The sequence below is a fragment of the Tursiops truncatus genome, chromosome 16, assembly GCF_011762595.2.
Source record: "Tursiops truncatus isolate mTurTru1 chromosome 16, mTurTru1.mat.Y, whole genome shotgun sequence".
NCBI lineage: Eukaryota > Metazoa > Chordata > Mammalia > Artiodactyla > Delphinidae > Tursiops > Tursiops truncatus.
The window spans coordinates 312,431-325,000 of record NC_047049.1 but is presented as its reverse complement, the minus strand read 5'-3'; the positions used below and the strand labels follow the sequence as shown (position 1 = coordinate 325,000).

General features: G+C 64.0%; 2 protein-coding genes across 2 annotated transcripts in view; both read left to right on the top strand.

Annotated features, from left to right (window-relative positions):
* KNDC1 (kinase non-catalytic C-lobe domain containing 1) overlaps positions 1-10,195 on the top strand; it is a 61,713-nt gene extending 51,518 nt beyond the window's left edge. Inside the window, exons 25-30 of the mRNA XM_033842334.2 lie at positions 43-125; positions 340-490; positions 3,304-3,426; positions 3,511-3,570; positions 4,259-4,416; positions 5,436-10,195. Coding sequence (XP_033698225.1) covers positions 43-125; positions 340-490; positions 3,304-3,426; positions 3,511-3,570; positions 4,259-4,416; positions 5,436-5,667 — 807 coding nt within the window. The 3' untranslated portion in view covers positions 5,668-10,195. The remainder of the gene's footprint in view (positions 1-42; positions 126-339; positions 491-3,303; positions 3,427-3,510; positions 3,571-4,258; positions 4,417-5,435) is intronic.
* A 663-nt stretch (positions 10,196-10,858) lies between these two features.
* UTF1 (undifferentiated embryonic cell transcription factor 1) lies at positions 10,859-12,054 on the top strand. The gene is made up of 2 exons (XM_019939629.2): positions 10,859-11,414; positions 11,527-12,054. Exons 1-2 carry the CDS (start codon positions 10,859-10,861, stop codon positions 12,012-12,014), a joined length of 1,044 nt encoding a protein of 347 aa, XP_019795188.1. The 3' UTR covers positions 12,015-12,054.
* Positions 12,055-12,570: the final 516 nt, after the last annotated feature.

Sequence of the window (12,570 nt, the reverse complement as noted above, 5' to 3'; positions counted from 1 at the left end):
GGCCCCAGCTCTGCCTGACCTCTGCGTCCTTGTCCCCGGCAGGAACTGTTTCACAAGTGCCACCCCGTCCACTTCTTAAACTCTCGGGCCCTGGGCGTCACGGACAAAAGTGTGGCCGTCCCCAAGTGAGTGTCCGGCGTGGCTGTCAGAGAAGCCTGGGATGCAGGGCTGGCCGGAGGGTCTTGGGGCCTCACCCAAGCGTCTCCTGGACACGCCCAGCGCAAGGGCGACGCCTGCGGTGCTCGGCTGGACCCCCGCCTCGCAGGGCCCGTCCCGCCAGCCTCCTGGGCCGGGCGCCACCCGGGGCCTGGCTGGGACGTGCGCCTGCGTCTCTTGCAGAGCCAGCTCCTCCGGGTCTCTGTCGGCCGAAACCTGCAGCTTATTTCTGCCCAGCTACGTCCAGGACACGTACCTGTTACAGCTTCTGAGAAGCGCAGACGACGTCAGCACCTGGGTGGCCGCCGAAATCGTGACCAGCCACACCTCCAAGGTCGGTGCCCTCAGCTCTGGCCCCAGCAGAGTCGGGGCTGCTGGCAGCAAGGGCGCCTCCCTGGGAGACCCCCGCAGGCCTGTCCCCGCGGCGCGGACACGCAGACCTCACGCAGGCACACCCCCGCTCACAGCTGGACGCGGCGTCACACACACACTAACGCGGCCCCCGCGTGCTCCCACACTCCTGCCTCGGTCGCGACCCAGCGCCGGGAACTGGCCCGCTGGCCTGAGCTCTCGTGGCCACTGTCACAACAGCACGGGTGCATGTGTGTCCTCGGCCAGTTTGTGGAACAAATGAAACACTGGTCAGTGGTCCCATCAAGGGGAGGTTCCTCTGGGTCCCACAGGCCTCGGCCTGGACCGATGCCCCTGCTTCAGGGCCAACACCTCCCTCAGGTCCCACCCAGGCAGGAGGGGCAGCAGGTGGGCCTAGCGCCCCAGAGTGCACCCAGCGAGCACACTGCCGCCAGGGCCTCGGACGTCCTTCCGCCGGAGGCCAGACGCAGGCGGGGGTCACAGGGTCCTGCCTGTAGGGCGTGGCCACGTGGAAGAACCGGTGGGAACCACAGGGCTCCTGCTGTGTCACCCGGCCCCTTCCCGCGGGTGCACGCCCACTGCCTCCCAGACCCAAAGCATCAGCTCCCCGGGCAGGAGCCGCTGGAGTGGGCTGAGCACGAAGGGGGAGCTCGGGGTGGGGGACCCTGTTCTGTCCCAGGAGCTGCCCCAGAGCCCACCGTGGCCACCAACTCCCCGAGAGACGGTGAAGCCCGGACGTGCCCGTTCTGGCATTAGGAGCCTCTGCACTCTCTTTCCTTTTCTAGTTTCCTCTGTGTCCCCCAAGCCCCTAGGGGCAACCCCAAGGCCCATGAACAAATGCCGAGTTTTCCACTCTTTCCCCTTTTCGGGAGAATTTTCTTTAAGGGTTTAGCAGCTGACAGACTGACCCGTCCTCACTTCTGCCAGGATGTGGCCTGGCCCCCTCCCCGACCCGGTTTGTTCCGATCCACGACGTTATCATGAGAGACATCAAAGTGCAGCTTCCGATCAGGGGTATCACACGAGGCCTGGGTGCTCGGGCTTCCCAGGGGACCTCGGCTGCCAGGGAGTCCTCACCCCAGAGCCTCTGCAGCTGCCCCACCCACAGGTCACCACGAAGGGGCGCCAGCGTCCCCAGGCCACAGGACGGAACGGTCTTCAGACCCACCTGGGATGCACCCGGGGTCAGCGCCTGGCGGGAAGGAACCACTGTTGCAGTGACCAAACTCTCCCCATTGCGTGAGCGGCTCCCCCGTCCCTGCGAGCAGAGGTCGGAGGGAGGACTGTTCACGGGGCAGTTCCGCCTCAGCAGGGACAGGACAGCGCAGGGGCCGAGCGGAGACAGCGCCAGAAGTTCTCAGGAAGCCACGCGGGCACCTCCGGCGAACACGCTGATCAAGTTCTGACGCGCTGTCCCACGCATTGGGCCCCTCACCACGCTGCCGGCACAACCCGGAGGCTGACTTCTACATTTGTAAACTCTGCTCTCAGAAAAATTTGTCAAAACTCAAATTTTGAGCCGGAGAATGTAACGGAAGACTAGTAAAAGCCCTCAGTGGTAACAGTGCATTCCTTCCAGATCACATCCCGGGGTGGCGGGGTGGGGCGAGACAGTGCAAACACAAGGTCAAGGAGAAAAGGAAACAGTGTGAAGTTTCTCACCTTCAAGAAAAGCTTCCCTTTTTGTAGATGAATAATGGTGGGACCTGGCTTCATCAGACAGGTGTGAAAGTGACGGAACACGACAGCCAAGAGCAGGAGGCAACCTCATATCCGTCGACGCACGAACGGATGAACAATGTGGGGCATCACCCACCCTGTGAAAACATTCAGCCCCACGAGGGAACCAGATGGGGACACAGGCCACGACGGCTGAGCCCGGAGGGCGGGACGCCGGTCACAAGAGCAGACCCACCGTGTGACCTGACCCGACCGGTACGAGGCTCAGCAGTGAGCGGACAGCTCTGCCTGGACGGGCTGGAAATCGCCTACTTCGCATCCATCTGAACCTGTGAGGAAAATGATGAGGTGTCAACGTAAGAAGCAGGAGTGGGTAGATGTTTTTCAAGATCCTTTAAGAGGCACTCGAGCCAGACAGCTGGGAGGCAACGGTGCTGAGTGACCCCAGGGCCCGTCCTGTGACCCAGACAAGGGTCAAGCCCAGGAGAAGGGTGTCTGGTTGGGACCCGCAGGCGATGTTCCCACCTGAAGGATGTCCCTGGCCGTGGCGACAGTCCACAGGGTGAGGCAGCTCTGAAATGAGGGGTCAGCTGAATCCTCCAGAATCTTCTGGAAGTTGCTGGAACTGTGTAAAATCCACACGCTAACTGTGGGGCCGTGAGCCAGGCCCCTCAGGTCTGCTCGGAGAGGAGAATCCCACTGGGGTAGCAGGGGCTGCCTTGGGGTGTTCCCATCAAATCCGGTGAATCTGCCCTGCCGACCAGCGGCCCCTGAGGCGCTGCAACCCTGTCCCACCGTGGACTCGGCTGGGCGGACGACAAGCTGAAACCGGCTCCCCATTTGCCTCTGGACACCTCAGCTCCATCTCCCCGAGCGGGGGTGCCCTTCCCGCTCCCCCCATTGTCCCTGAGCAGAGATTTGTCCCGGGAGAGAAGTGAGATGGACTTGGCACACCTTTGTGCCTTGGTTTTCTGGGCCCCCGACACCCTGCCCTGCACGGAGGTGGGCGCACCGCCCTGCACCCTGACGCTGGCCCCTGTGCCCCGTCCCTCATCTGAGACGGAGGACGCTGAGCGTCTTGTTCTCTGGTTTCAGCTGCAGGTGAACCTGCTCTCCAAATTTCTGCTGATCGCGAAGTCTTGCTACGAGCAGAGGAACTTCGCAACAGCCATGCAGATCCTGGGCGGCCTGGAGCACCCGGCCGTGCGACAGTCCCCTGTGAGTCACCCGGGGGGGCCTGGCTGCAGCCACGCAGTGGGCACAGACAGGGCTGTAGGAGTTTCACCTGTGCTTTTATTTTAGGCCTGGAGAATTCTACCCGCAAAGATAGCAGAGGTCATGGAGGAGCTGAAAGCCGTGGAGGTACCCCTTTGCGTGAGGTCCTCGGCAGCTCACGTCCCGGGGGAGGGGGGGATCGCCCGGCAGATCCTGCATCGTGGCGCCCTCCTCACGGCCCCCCCCATCATCTCCCCTGGGGCCTCAGCCGCTCACCTGGGCAGAGGTGGCAGGGTTGCTCCAGGGCCGTGATTCCAGCCTGGGGTGCAGGTGCCCTGAGGCCCTGCCTGAGTTTGGCCAACCTACCTGCCTCCTGGCCGCCCCTCATGAGATCCTAAACGAGGACACGCCCTCGGGATGAGGGGCGTTTCCCAGACTGAGGAGGCAGGGGCGGCCTGCAGCCGGCCCCAGACACAGCGCGCGCCGGTGGGGGGACTGTTGTGTATCCTCGGTTGCCACCACACCCAGGGGTCTCTGCGGCCGGCCAGCCAGGCTCCCAGTCTAACTTAGGCAGTGGGGTCACCTGGCTCTTTTCTGGAGAGGAATTTGCCACCAGCAGCAGGAAGCGCACGGCTTTCTGGTGGGGGTCAGTGTTCCTTCTGTGTCCGCAAGCTTTAGACACCTGCAGTCTCCCCAGCCCCAGAGCCAAGGCACACTTTGGACTGGCTGATAAACCGGGGTGCCGTAGCCCCCGTGCAGCACTGCTGGGCACCTGGGCTGACCTCTCACTTGTCCGTCCCCCCACCCCCCGCCCACGCCCCTGGCTGGGCCCCAGGTCTTCCTGAAGAGCGACAGCCTGTGTCTGATGGAAGGACGGCGCTTCAGGGCCCAGCCCACCCTGCCCTCAGCCCACCTCCTGGCCATGCACATCCAGCAGCTGGAGACAGGGGGCTTCACCATGACCAACGGGGCCCACAGGTGGAGCAAGCTCAGGTGAGGGGCCCACAGGTAAAACAAACCAGGTGAGAGATCCACAGGTGAATAAGCCAGGTGAAGGGCCCACAGTTGCAACAAGCCAGGTGGGGGACCCAACAGCTAGAACAAGCCAGGTAAGGGGCCCACAGGTGAGCGAGCCAGGTAAGGGGGCCCACAGGTGAAACGAACCAGGTGAGGGGCCCACAGGTGAGCAAGCCAGGTGAGGGGCCGCCCCCATCTCTCCTGTTCCTCTGAGACCTGGGCCGCCTTGCCCCTCACGCAGCCCTCACCCAGCCCAGGCCTCCACACCCTCTCCCCGGGTGACTTCCAGCCGCCTCCTTCTCCACAGACAAGGGGTACACAATTCGCACAGTCCAGCGTCCACGGCCCCAAACGCGGCCCCAAGGTTGCCGTGACCTCCCTTCCTCCTGGGAGATCCAGGTGCATCCAGAACGCCACCTCTGTGCGACCACCCTCCCTGACCCCCCGAGCCACATCTGCCCTCTCTCCCTGCCTCTGCTGTCCCCCTCGGGGCCCCTCCGTAAAGCTGTCCGGAGGATTCAGTCAGTCCCCACCGTTCAACTGCCCGGCACACCTGCGGACCCACCTGGGAGGAGCAGACTGGGGGGCTGTTGGTGGCGACCACCACCACGGCCCTGCCAGGGACTCAGACACTCCCAGCCAAAGGCGATCGCGGCTCCTTTTGGCCTCGGAAGCCCACCCTGGGGCCGGCCGCTCCTTAGGAGCTCCAGGCCCGCACTGCCCTTCAGGACAGTGCCGCCCTGTCTCCAGGAAGACCCTCCCCCCACGACCTTTCACCCCACTCTATCCTCTCCCCCCACTTCGTCAGCCACACGGCAGTCAGGTGGAGACCGGTCAGGCCTCCTCAGGGTCCAGGGCGGACTGGTCCCTCTGAGTCTGGACTTTGATGCGGCCTGGTTGGGACAGTGCCTGACAGCAGGCTGGGAACCCACCAGCTGCAGACGCTGCCCCCGTGACTTGTGCAAAATCACGTTTCGTTTCTTCCCCCAACAAAGAAACATCGCCAAGGTGGCGAGCCAGGTCCACGCATTCCAGGAGAACCCCTACACGTTCGCCCCCGACCCCAAGCTGCAGTCCCACCTCAAGCAGAGGATCGCCCGGTTCAGCGGGGCGGACATCTCCATCCTGGCCGAGGACAGCAGGGCTGGCGCCCACCAGGTGGCCAGCGAGAAGCACTCCAAGAAGATTCAGGACAAGCTGCGGAGAATGAAAGCCACGTTCCAGTAGCGCAGGACAGCGGGCTGGGTGTGCAGTCCACACCGAGGACAGGCCTGGGGTGGAAGGGGCCGTGCCTGCTGTGTCAGACAGGGACCCCCACGGCCCAGGAGGGGCACCGGGGCGGGAGCACGGGCTCAGACCCAGACCCGAGAGATGGTGCCAGGAGAGGCTGAGGGGGGTTTCTAAGGGAATTTTAAAACTTAAACCAAAATAGGATAGGTAAGCTCCCAGGAGCCGGTACCCATTTATATTTCTCAAAGATAAACAGCTTTCACCCAGTTCTCTGGCCGTTCAGCCCCAGAAACCCCGCACCCCAGCACCCAGCTCAGGCTTTAAACCCAGGCGCCCACTGAGCGGTGTTCCCACGGGTCTGGTGTGCGTCTGCCCAACAACGAAGGGCCAAGACTGCCCTCTGACCCCCTGCCAGCCACAGGTTCCAGGACTGACCTCTGACCCCCTGCCAGCCACAGATTCCAGGACTGACCTCTGACCCCCTGCCAGCCACAGATCCCAGGGGCCCTGAGGCTCCCCGGGGGCCCAAGCCCCACCCTGGGCTTCCTCCCTGCCGGACCTCCCCCTCCTCCAGCCCCAACCCCTGGCTGCTCACCCAGGCCCAGGTGCGGGTGCCAGAGCCTCGCAGCCCTTCCCGCCAAGAGGCCCGGCCTTGCCTCCGTCCCAGCCCGGCCTCCTGCTGCCGGAGAGCGCCTCATGCTCCACACTGGCAGCTCCCAAGTGCCCCGTGGCCCCTGTGCCCACCGCCCCACCACCGAGAGCACTTCCTGGTGGGGCAGGTACACCTGGGCCGAGGCTCTGCTTCCAAAGCATGCAGGACTCAGACAGCCGCTCCAAAGCAGAGACACAGCCTCAGGGGCCCTGAGAGCTTCCCTCTGCCCTACCTGGAGGCCTGGGGGCTGTAGGGCCGTGGCCGGGTCCCCCCCTTCTTCAGCAGCCATGCATGTGATGCAAACACCCACGCCTAGCTCCCGAGGCTGGCCGTCACCAGCGCTTTCTGACGAGGAAATGAAGCCTGCTGCCTCGGTGGTACCAAGCTCTTCCCCAGGGCTGTTTCCAAACTGTGCTCGGCCAGGGGCATGGGACCAGGACAGCACGGCACACCTCCACAGCAGGAGGCCAGAGCCCTGGCACCACCCCAGGCACCAGCGTTTTTACGTCGCCAATCGCTGCAAGACCCAAGACTGTTCTTTTCAGTTTTAGAATTAGTGACTCTTCAGCGCAGCCAGCTCATGCTATTTCTAGGAAAACCACTACCTGTGATCAAACACTGTTGTCAAGATGTGTTTTCCCACATATATTCATTTGCAATATCTACGTCCCGCTTTCGTGAGAGGCACTCCGGGCCCTGCAAACGTGGCTTTTATATGAGAATTTGGTTCTGCAGATCAGCTCCTACATTTTCAGGATTTGAATTCAACAAAGCGCCACAAAGCCTGAAATGAAGTGAGCGTCCAGTGAAAGTAAACATTCCAACTGTAACGGTTCATCTGGGGGCGCAGCCAGGCTTCGGCTCCAGCACGACTGTCTGCATGTCGCCCTCACGCGCGGTTTACGTTTCTAAATAAAGTCGTTTCTACCAAGACGGCCTTCGCGGGTTCCTGGTGTTTACCTGCTTCGTGGGTCAGCGTGGCTTCTTCGAGCCAGACGAAGACGTCTCCAGGGCTGCTCGTGAAGGCGGGAGGGGACGAGGGACCGAGGAGGCTCAGGCCACCGCGATGTCCTCCGATGGTGCGCAGAGGGCCAAACCCCACCACCCGGGGCCCGTGAGCAGGCAGACACCCCGCTGCCCGGGACGTACCTGCCGCTGGAGGAGGAGACAGCCAACCTCCCACAGTCGCTGACCTGCCAAGGCCTCCGGGCACCACGGCCCGCGCCTGTCTGCCACAAGCCCTGCCCATCCTGGCGTCCGGCCACGCAGGCCTCGTCTGCAGCCCACAGGCCAAGCAACAGGCTCATTGTCACCGGGGGCAGGCTGGGGCGTTCCCAGGGCTTGGTCACCACCGAAGGGTCCCAGTGGAAGAGCGGAGGGTTGGTGGACACCAACAAAGACGGGGAGATGGTGGGGTCGTGTTACTGTGGACAGGAGCTGCCGTGGTCACGTGGCTCTGGAGTCTGGGCCGGGGCGGGGTGTCCTCAGCCACCTTAGAACCACCAGACCCTGGTCCCTCTTCCTCCCGAGACACGACTAAAGCACCAGGAAGCCCGGCTCTCCCTTCGCTACATCGGCTCTTATCACATCAACACGTTTTTCTGAGAACTGCCAGCCAGCACCCCAGCCAGCAACCCCCAACCCCATGCAGCCCCTCCTACGCTGAATGGAGCCCAGCCCTGTGCACCCAGGCTCTGGGGAAGCCCCCTCCACAAACGGGGTCCCACTCCCCCGCGCCCAGCAGGCTGTGATCAAGCCCGAGGCAGCCCCCGGGCCGGCACCAGCACCCGCCACCCGGAGAAGGCCGGTGGGACCCCGGCAGCCAGGCTATCGCCTGGGACACGGGCTCGGAGTGGCCGGTGGTGCTGGGGTAAGTGGCCGAGGGGCTGGCTGGGCGCCGGCCACACCCCTCCCTGCGGCTTGTGTCCTTCCGCCTGCTGTCCGACACCCGCTGCAAGGACGGCGGGACTTCTCCTGGGACGGGACGTCTTGAGCTGCCACTTTCCTGCAGCCGCATCTCCTCACTGCCTCTCCCGCTCCCCAGGGGGTGGACCTCAGTGACCGTGGGAAACGCTGTTCTGAAGGGAGACTGCGCTGAAGACAAAAGAACTGCAGTGAGGACCGCACCCCGGTTGGGAGCAGCTTCTCAGGCACCAGGCCAGCCTTCCGAGGCTCCTCTGCGCACTCGCTGTGGGGTGGGACGCGAGTAGACAGTTGGAGACGAGGGCACCAGGCCTCCTACCATCCAAGACAGGATCTCATGGAGCCCAAGGTGCGAGGCGGTCAGGGACCCGAGAGACAGGTTGCGCGCAATCCACTTCCCAGCTGCCACCGCACGATCTGGCGCAGCTTCGCTGACGTGTCGGGGGATGGCTCTCTGCGGTGGGGCTCTCCTGAGCCTGCAGGATGTTTCGTGGCATCTCTGATCTCTACCCTCTAGATGCCAGCAGCACCGCCCCCTGCCCCCAGCTGTGACAACCAACAACTGTCCAGGCATCGCCAAATGTCCCCTGGGGAGCAAAACTGCCCCCAGAGCCACGGGCCCAGAAGCAGTGACGCCCCAATAGCAGCAGCTGCATCCTGTGCCCAAATCTTGGTTTCCAGATGCCATTCAAGTCTCCGAGAAAAGGAAATGGCCGGCCCCAGGGCTTGAGTGGGGAAAGTACCAGAGGAGCCAGGAGCTGGGAAGTGCTAAAAGCGGGCTTGGGGGTGGGAGGGCAGATCGCATCAAAGGACGGGACAAAAGGGAAAGGGCTGTGAAGACTCCCCGCAGCCAGAGCTGGGCTGTCTGAGCCCCCGCGTACGACAGTGATGGGCAGTGACCCAGGAACAGGACAAGCGTCCATGAGTCCACACTGGCGTAAACGGACAACTGAAAGAATAAATAAACGGGAGGAACTGGGAGATACCCAACAGTACAAGTGGATGCCCCGGCAGGTGAGGCTTGTTACCCCCTCGAGTGTGGGCGGCAGGGGACCTGGTGACCGGCCCCCACTGCAGGGCAGGACAGGAAGAGGGTGACCTGACGGTGGGGAGAGGCAGGCACCAGATTAACCGGGTGGGGCTCAGCATCGTGGCCCCAAGTCTGCCGACGTCACGCATCCTAACACGAACTAATAAGATGACACATCACCTCTCGGGTCTCGTCCCAGAACCCAGAGCCCCACTCTAACCCTGAGAAGACAGCAGACAAACCCAAACTGAGGGACACACCACAAAACACCTACCCGTCTCCTCAAACTGTCAAGGACGCGGAAAACAAGGCTTAGAAACAGCCACGGCCCAGGGGAGACTGAAGGGACAGCATGACTAAATGCAGCTCAGCACAGGGGTGGGATCCTGGGACAGAAAAGGGGCATCAGCAGAAAACCTGGCACAACCCAGTAAGTCTGCGGTTTCGTCAACGCTAACTTCTTAGCTCTGCCAAAGTTCCACGGACAAGTAAGATGTTAGGGACTCTGTGCTGTCTGGCCACTCGGACACAGAATTATCCCAAACTAAGGAGTTTTATAAAACTACTGTAGCTAGTATACAGAAATACAATTGACTTTTGCTTATTTTTGTATTCAATGACCTTGCTAAGCTCATTTATTAATTCTAGTAATGTGCTTGTAGGTTTTGTACTTTCCACATATACAAACAGCTCACTTGCAAGTGGCAGCTGCTTGCCTTCTTCCTTTGCTATCTCTATACTTCCTACTCCTTTTTCTTGTCTTATTGCTCTGGCTAGGGCTTACAGAATAAGGTTGAGCAGAAGCCATAACGCTGGGCATCCTTGTCTCATTCCCAATCTCTCAGGGGGGTAGAGGCTCAGTACTCTGTATTAACCACAATGGTAACTGTAGCCATTCTTTACCAGAATAAAGAAGTTTCTTTCTGTGAAGTGTGCGTGTGAGTTATGACACTACGTCTGCCCACTGGCCTGGCTCTTTATCAGATCCAGCAGAAAGCTGCCAGCGGGCAGTGATGAACGCTACCTCCCGCACAGACTAAGAGCACACGAGGAAGAGGGGCGGGGCGCAGACCCGTAACACAATTACGGTTACAAACAACATCTAGGGTGCACCAGAGGAAAAAGGAGAAGGTGCGAGGGAGCCTCTGGAACTGGAATGTTCCATGGCTTCATTCGCGCAGTGGTGAAAGGTCATGGCACATGCGTAATGACGAATCAAACATTGCGCACCCAATGCACGTAGCCATATTTGTTTGTACCTCAACTGAGAAGGTTAAGAAGTACAAACGGCGGTTGGGAAGGTTCTTCCCCGCTGGGCGGGCGGGGGCAGAACTTTGCTCCAGGCGCTCAAGGCCTAGAGGCCCAAAGACTGGCCGGGAGACCCAGGCGCCGGAGCAGGCAAGTTGAACTTAGCGCGCGCAGAGGCGGGGCGGGGCGGGGCGGAGCGGTGGGAGGGCCGCCTAGACCCGGCTGGGCTCCGGCGCCCGCTCCTACCGAAGGCGGACGCGCAGGGCCCACCGAGCGCGTGTGGGCGGCTTCTCCCGGGCCTCGGCCCCGACCCCCGCGCGCCCGCCGGCCCCGGGATGCTGCTCCGGCCCCGGCGGCCGCCCCCGCCCGCCCCGCCGTCCCCCGCCAGCCCGGACTCCGAGCAGCGGCTGGCGGGGGGCGTCCCCGGGACCCCGCCCGGGAGGCCCGCCTCGCCCGGCGCGCTGGCGGCGCCCGCGCCCCCCGGGTCGCCCGCATCCCCCGGGTCGCCCGTATCCCCGGGCTCGGCGCAGCGCACGCCCTGGAGCGCGCGCGAGACGGAGCTGCTGCTAGGCACGCTGCTGCAGCCGGCCGTGTGGCGAGCGCTGTTGCTAGACCGCCGCCAGGCGCTGCCCACCTACCGCCGCGTGTCGGCCGCGCTGGCCCGCCAGCAGGTGCGGCGCACGCCCGCGCAGTGCCGCCGCCGCTACAAGTTCCTCAAGGACAAGGTCCGCGACGCGCACGGTCAGCCGCCCGGGCCCTTCGACGCGCAGATCCGGCAGCTCATGGGGCTGCTGGGCGACAGCGGGCGCAGACGCGGCCGCCGCCGCTCCCCCGGGCCCGGGCGCCCCCCGCGCGGCCGCCGGCCAGCCCCCGCCGCGCCCGCTGAGCCGGGTAGGTGGGCTGGGGTGGGGGAGGGGCGGGGCGCCTCGGACCGGGGGAAGTGGACTGCGGGCCGGGGGGAGGGGCGGGCGCGCCTCACGCGACCACCCGCTCTGCGTTCCAGGCGCCCCACCGCTGCCCGCCGCCCGAGAACCCGACGCGGACCCCGCCTGGACGCTCAGGTTCAGCCCGTCCCCGCCCAAGTCTGCGGACGCGCCCCGCGCCCCCGGCTCCCCGACGGCCGTTTCCACATTCACCCCCGCGCCCGGCCGCCCCGAGGACCCCGAGCCCTTCCGCGCCCCCGCCTCGCCGCCGCCGCCGTCGTCCCCCGGCCCCACCCGGGAAGATCCCGACTCGCCGCCTGGTCGCCCGGAGGCCCACGTGCCCCCGCAGCCCACGCCGCCGTCGCTGAACGCCGCCCTTCTGCAGACCCTGGGGCACCTGGGCGACATCGTGTCCATCCTGGGCCCGTTGCGTGACCAGCTGCTGACCCTGAACCAGCACGTGGAGCAGCTGCGCGGCTCCTTCGACCAGACCGTGTCCCTGGCCGTGGGCTTCATCCTGGGCAGCGCCGCCGCCGAGCGAGGCGTCCTGGCCGACCCGCGCCAGTGAGGCCCGGCCGCCTCGGTCCTCTCTGCAGGGCCGCCCCTCGGCCCTGACCCTTCCTGCGGCCCTCCCCCACCGCTAACCTAGGTATGGGTTAAATAAAAAGATTGCTTTTTCCGACTTAATCCTGTGAGTGTGTGCGGGCCCCGCACTGGGTAGGAGAATGTAGGGCTGGAGGTCAGGGCGAGGTTAAAATGGCCTCGGGATCCCGGGGAGGGGCCAGGAGGGCTGGGGTGGGCTGGGGCCCCCTTGGGATGCTGCCCGGTCCTACCTACCCTGGCAGGCCAGTCTCCAGTGGGGAGGGGGCTGTGGGCACGTGGAACCCGAGGTCGGGGCCCTCACTGCACGCCAGCTTCTCCAGGTCTCCTGCCCCTGCCCCCGGGACTTCCCACCAGGCAGACCAGCCATGGTGGGTGAGCGCGGCCGGGCGGGGAGGAGGAGGAGGGAGGGTCCAGGGAAATGGCGACGGCCGGGCTCGGCGGAGGCGGTGGGGGGAGGTATGATCGGTCTCCAGCGCTCACCGCCGACCGCCCAGGGAAGCGTCTGAGGCTCTTGGCTGGGT

Coding starts and splice junctions, on each gene's coding strand:
- UTF1 (XM_019939629.2), top strand. CDS start 10,859: ATGCTGCTCCGGCCCCGGCGGCCGCCCCCGCCCGCCCCGCCGTCCCCC. Junction 11,415..11,526: donor CGCCGCGCCCGCTGAGCCGG/GTAGGTGGGCTG, acceptor TCTGCGTTCCAG/GCGCCCCACCGCTGCCCGCC.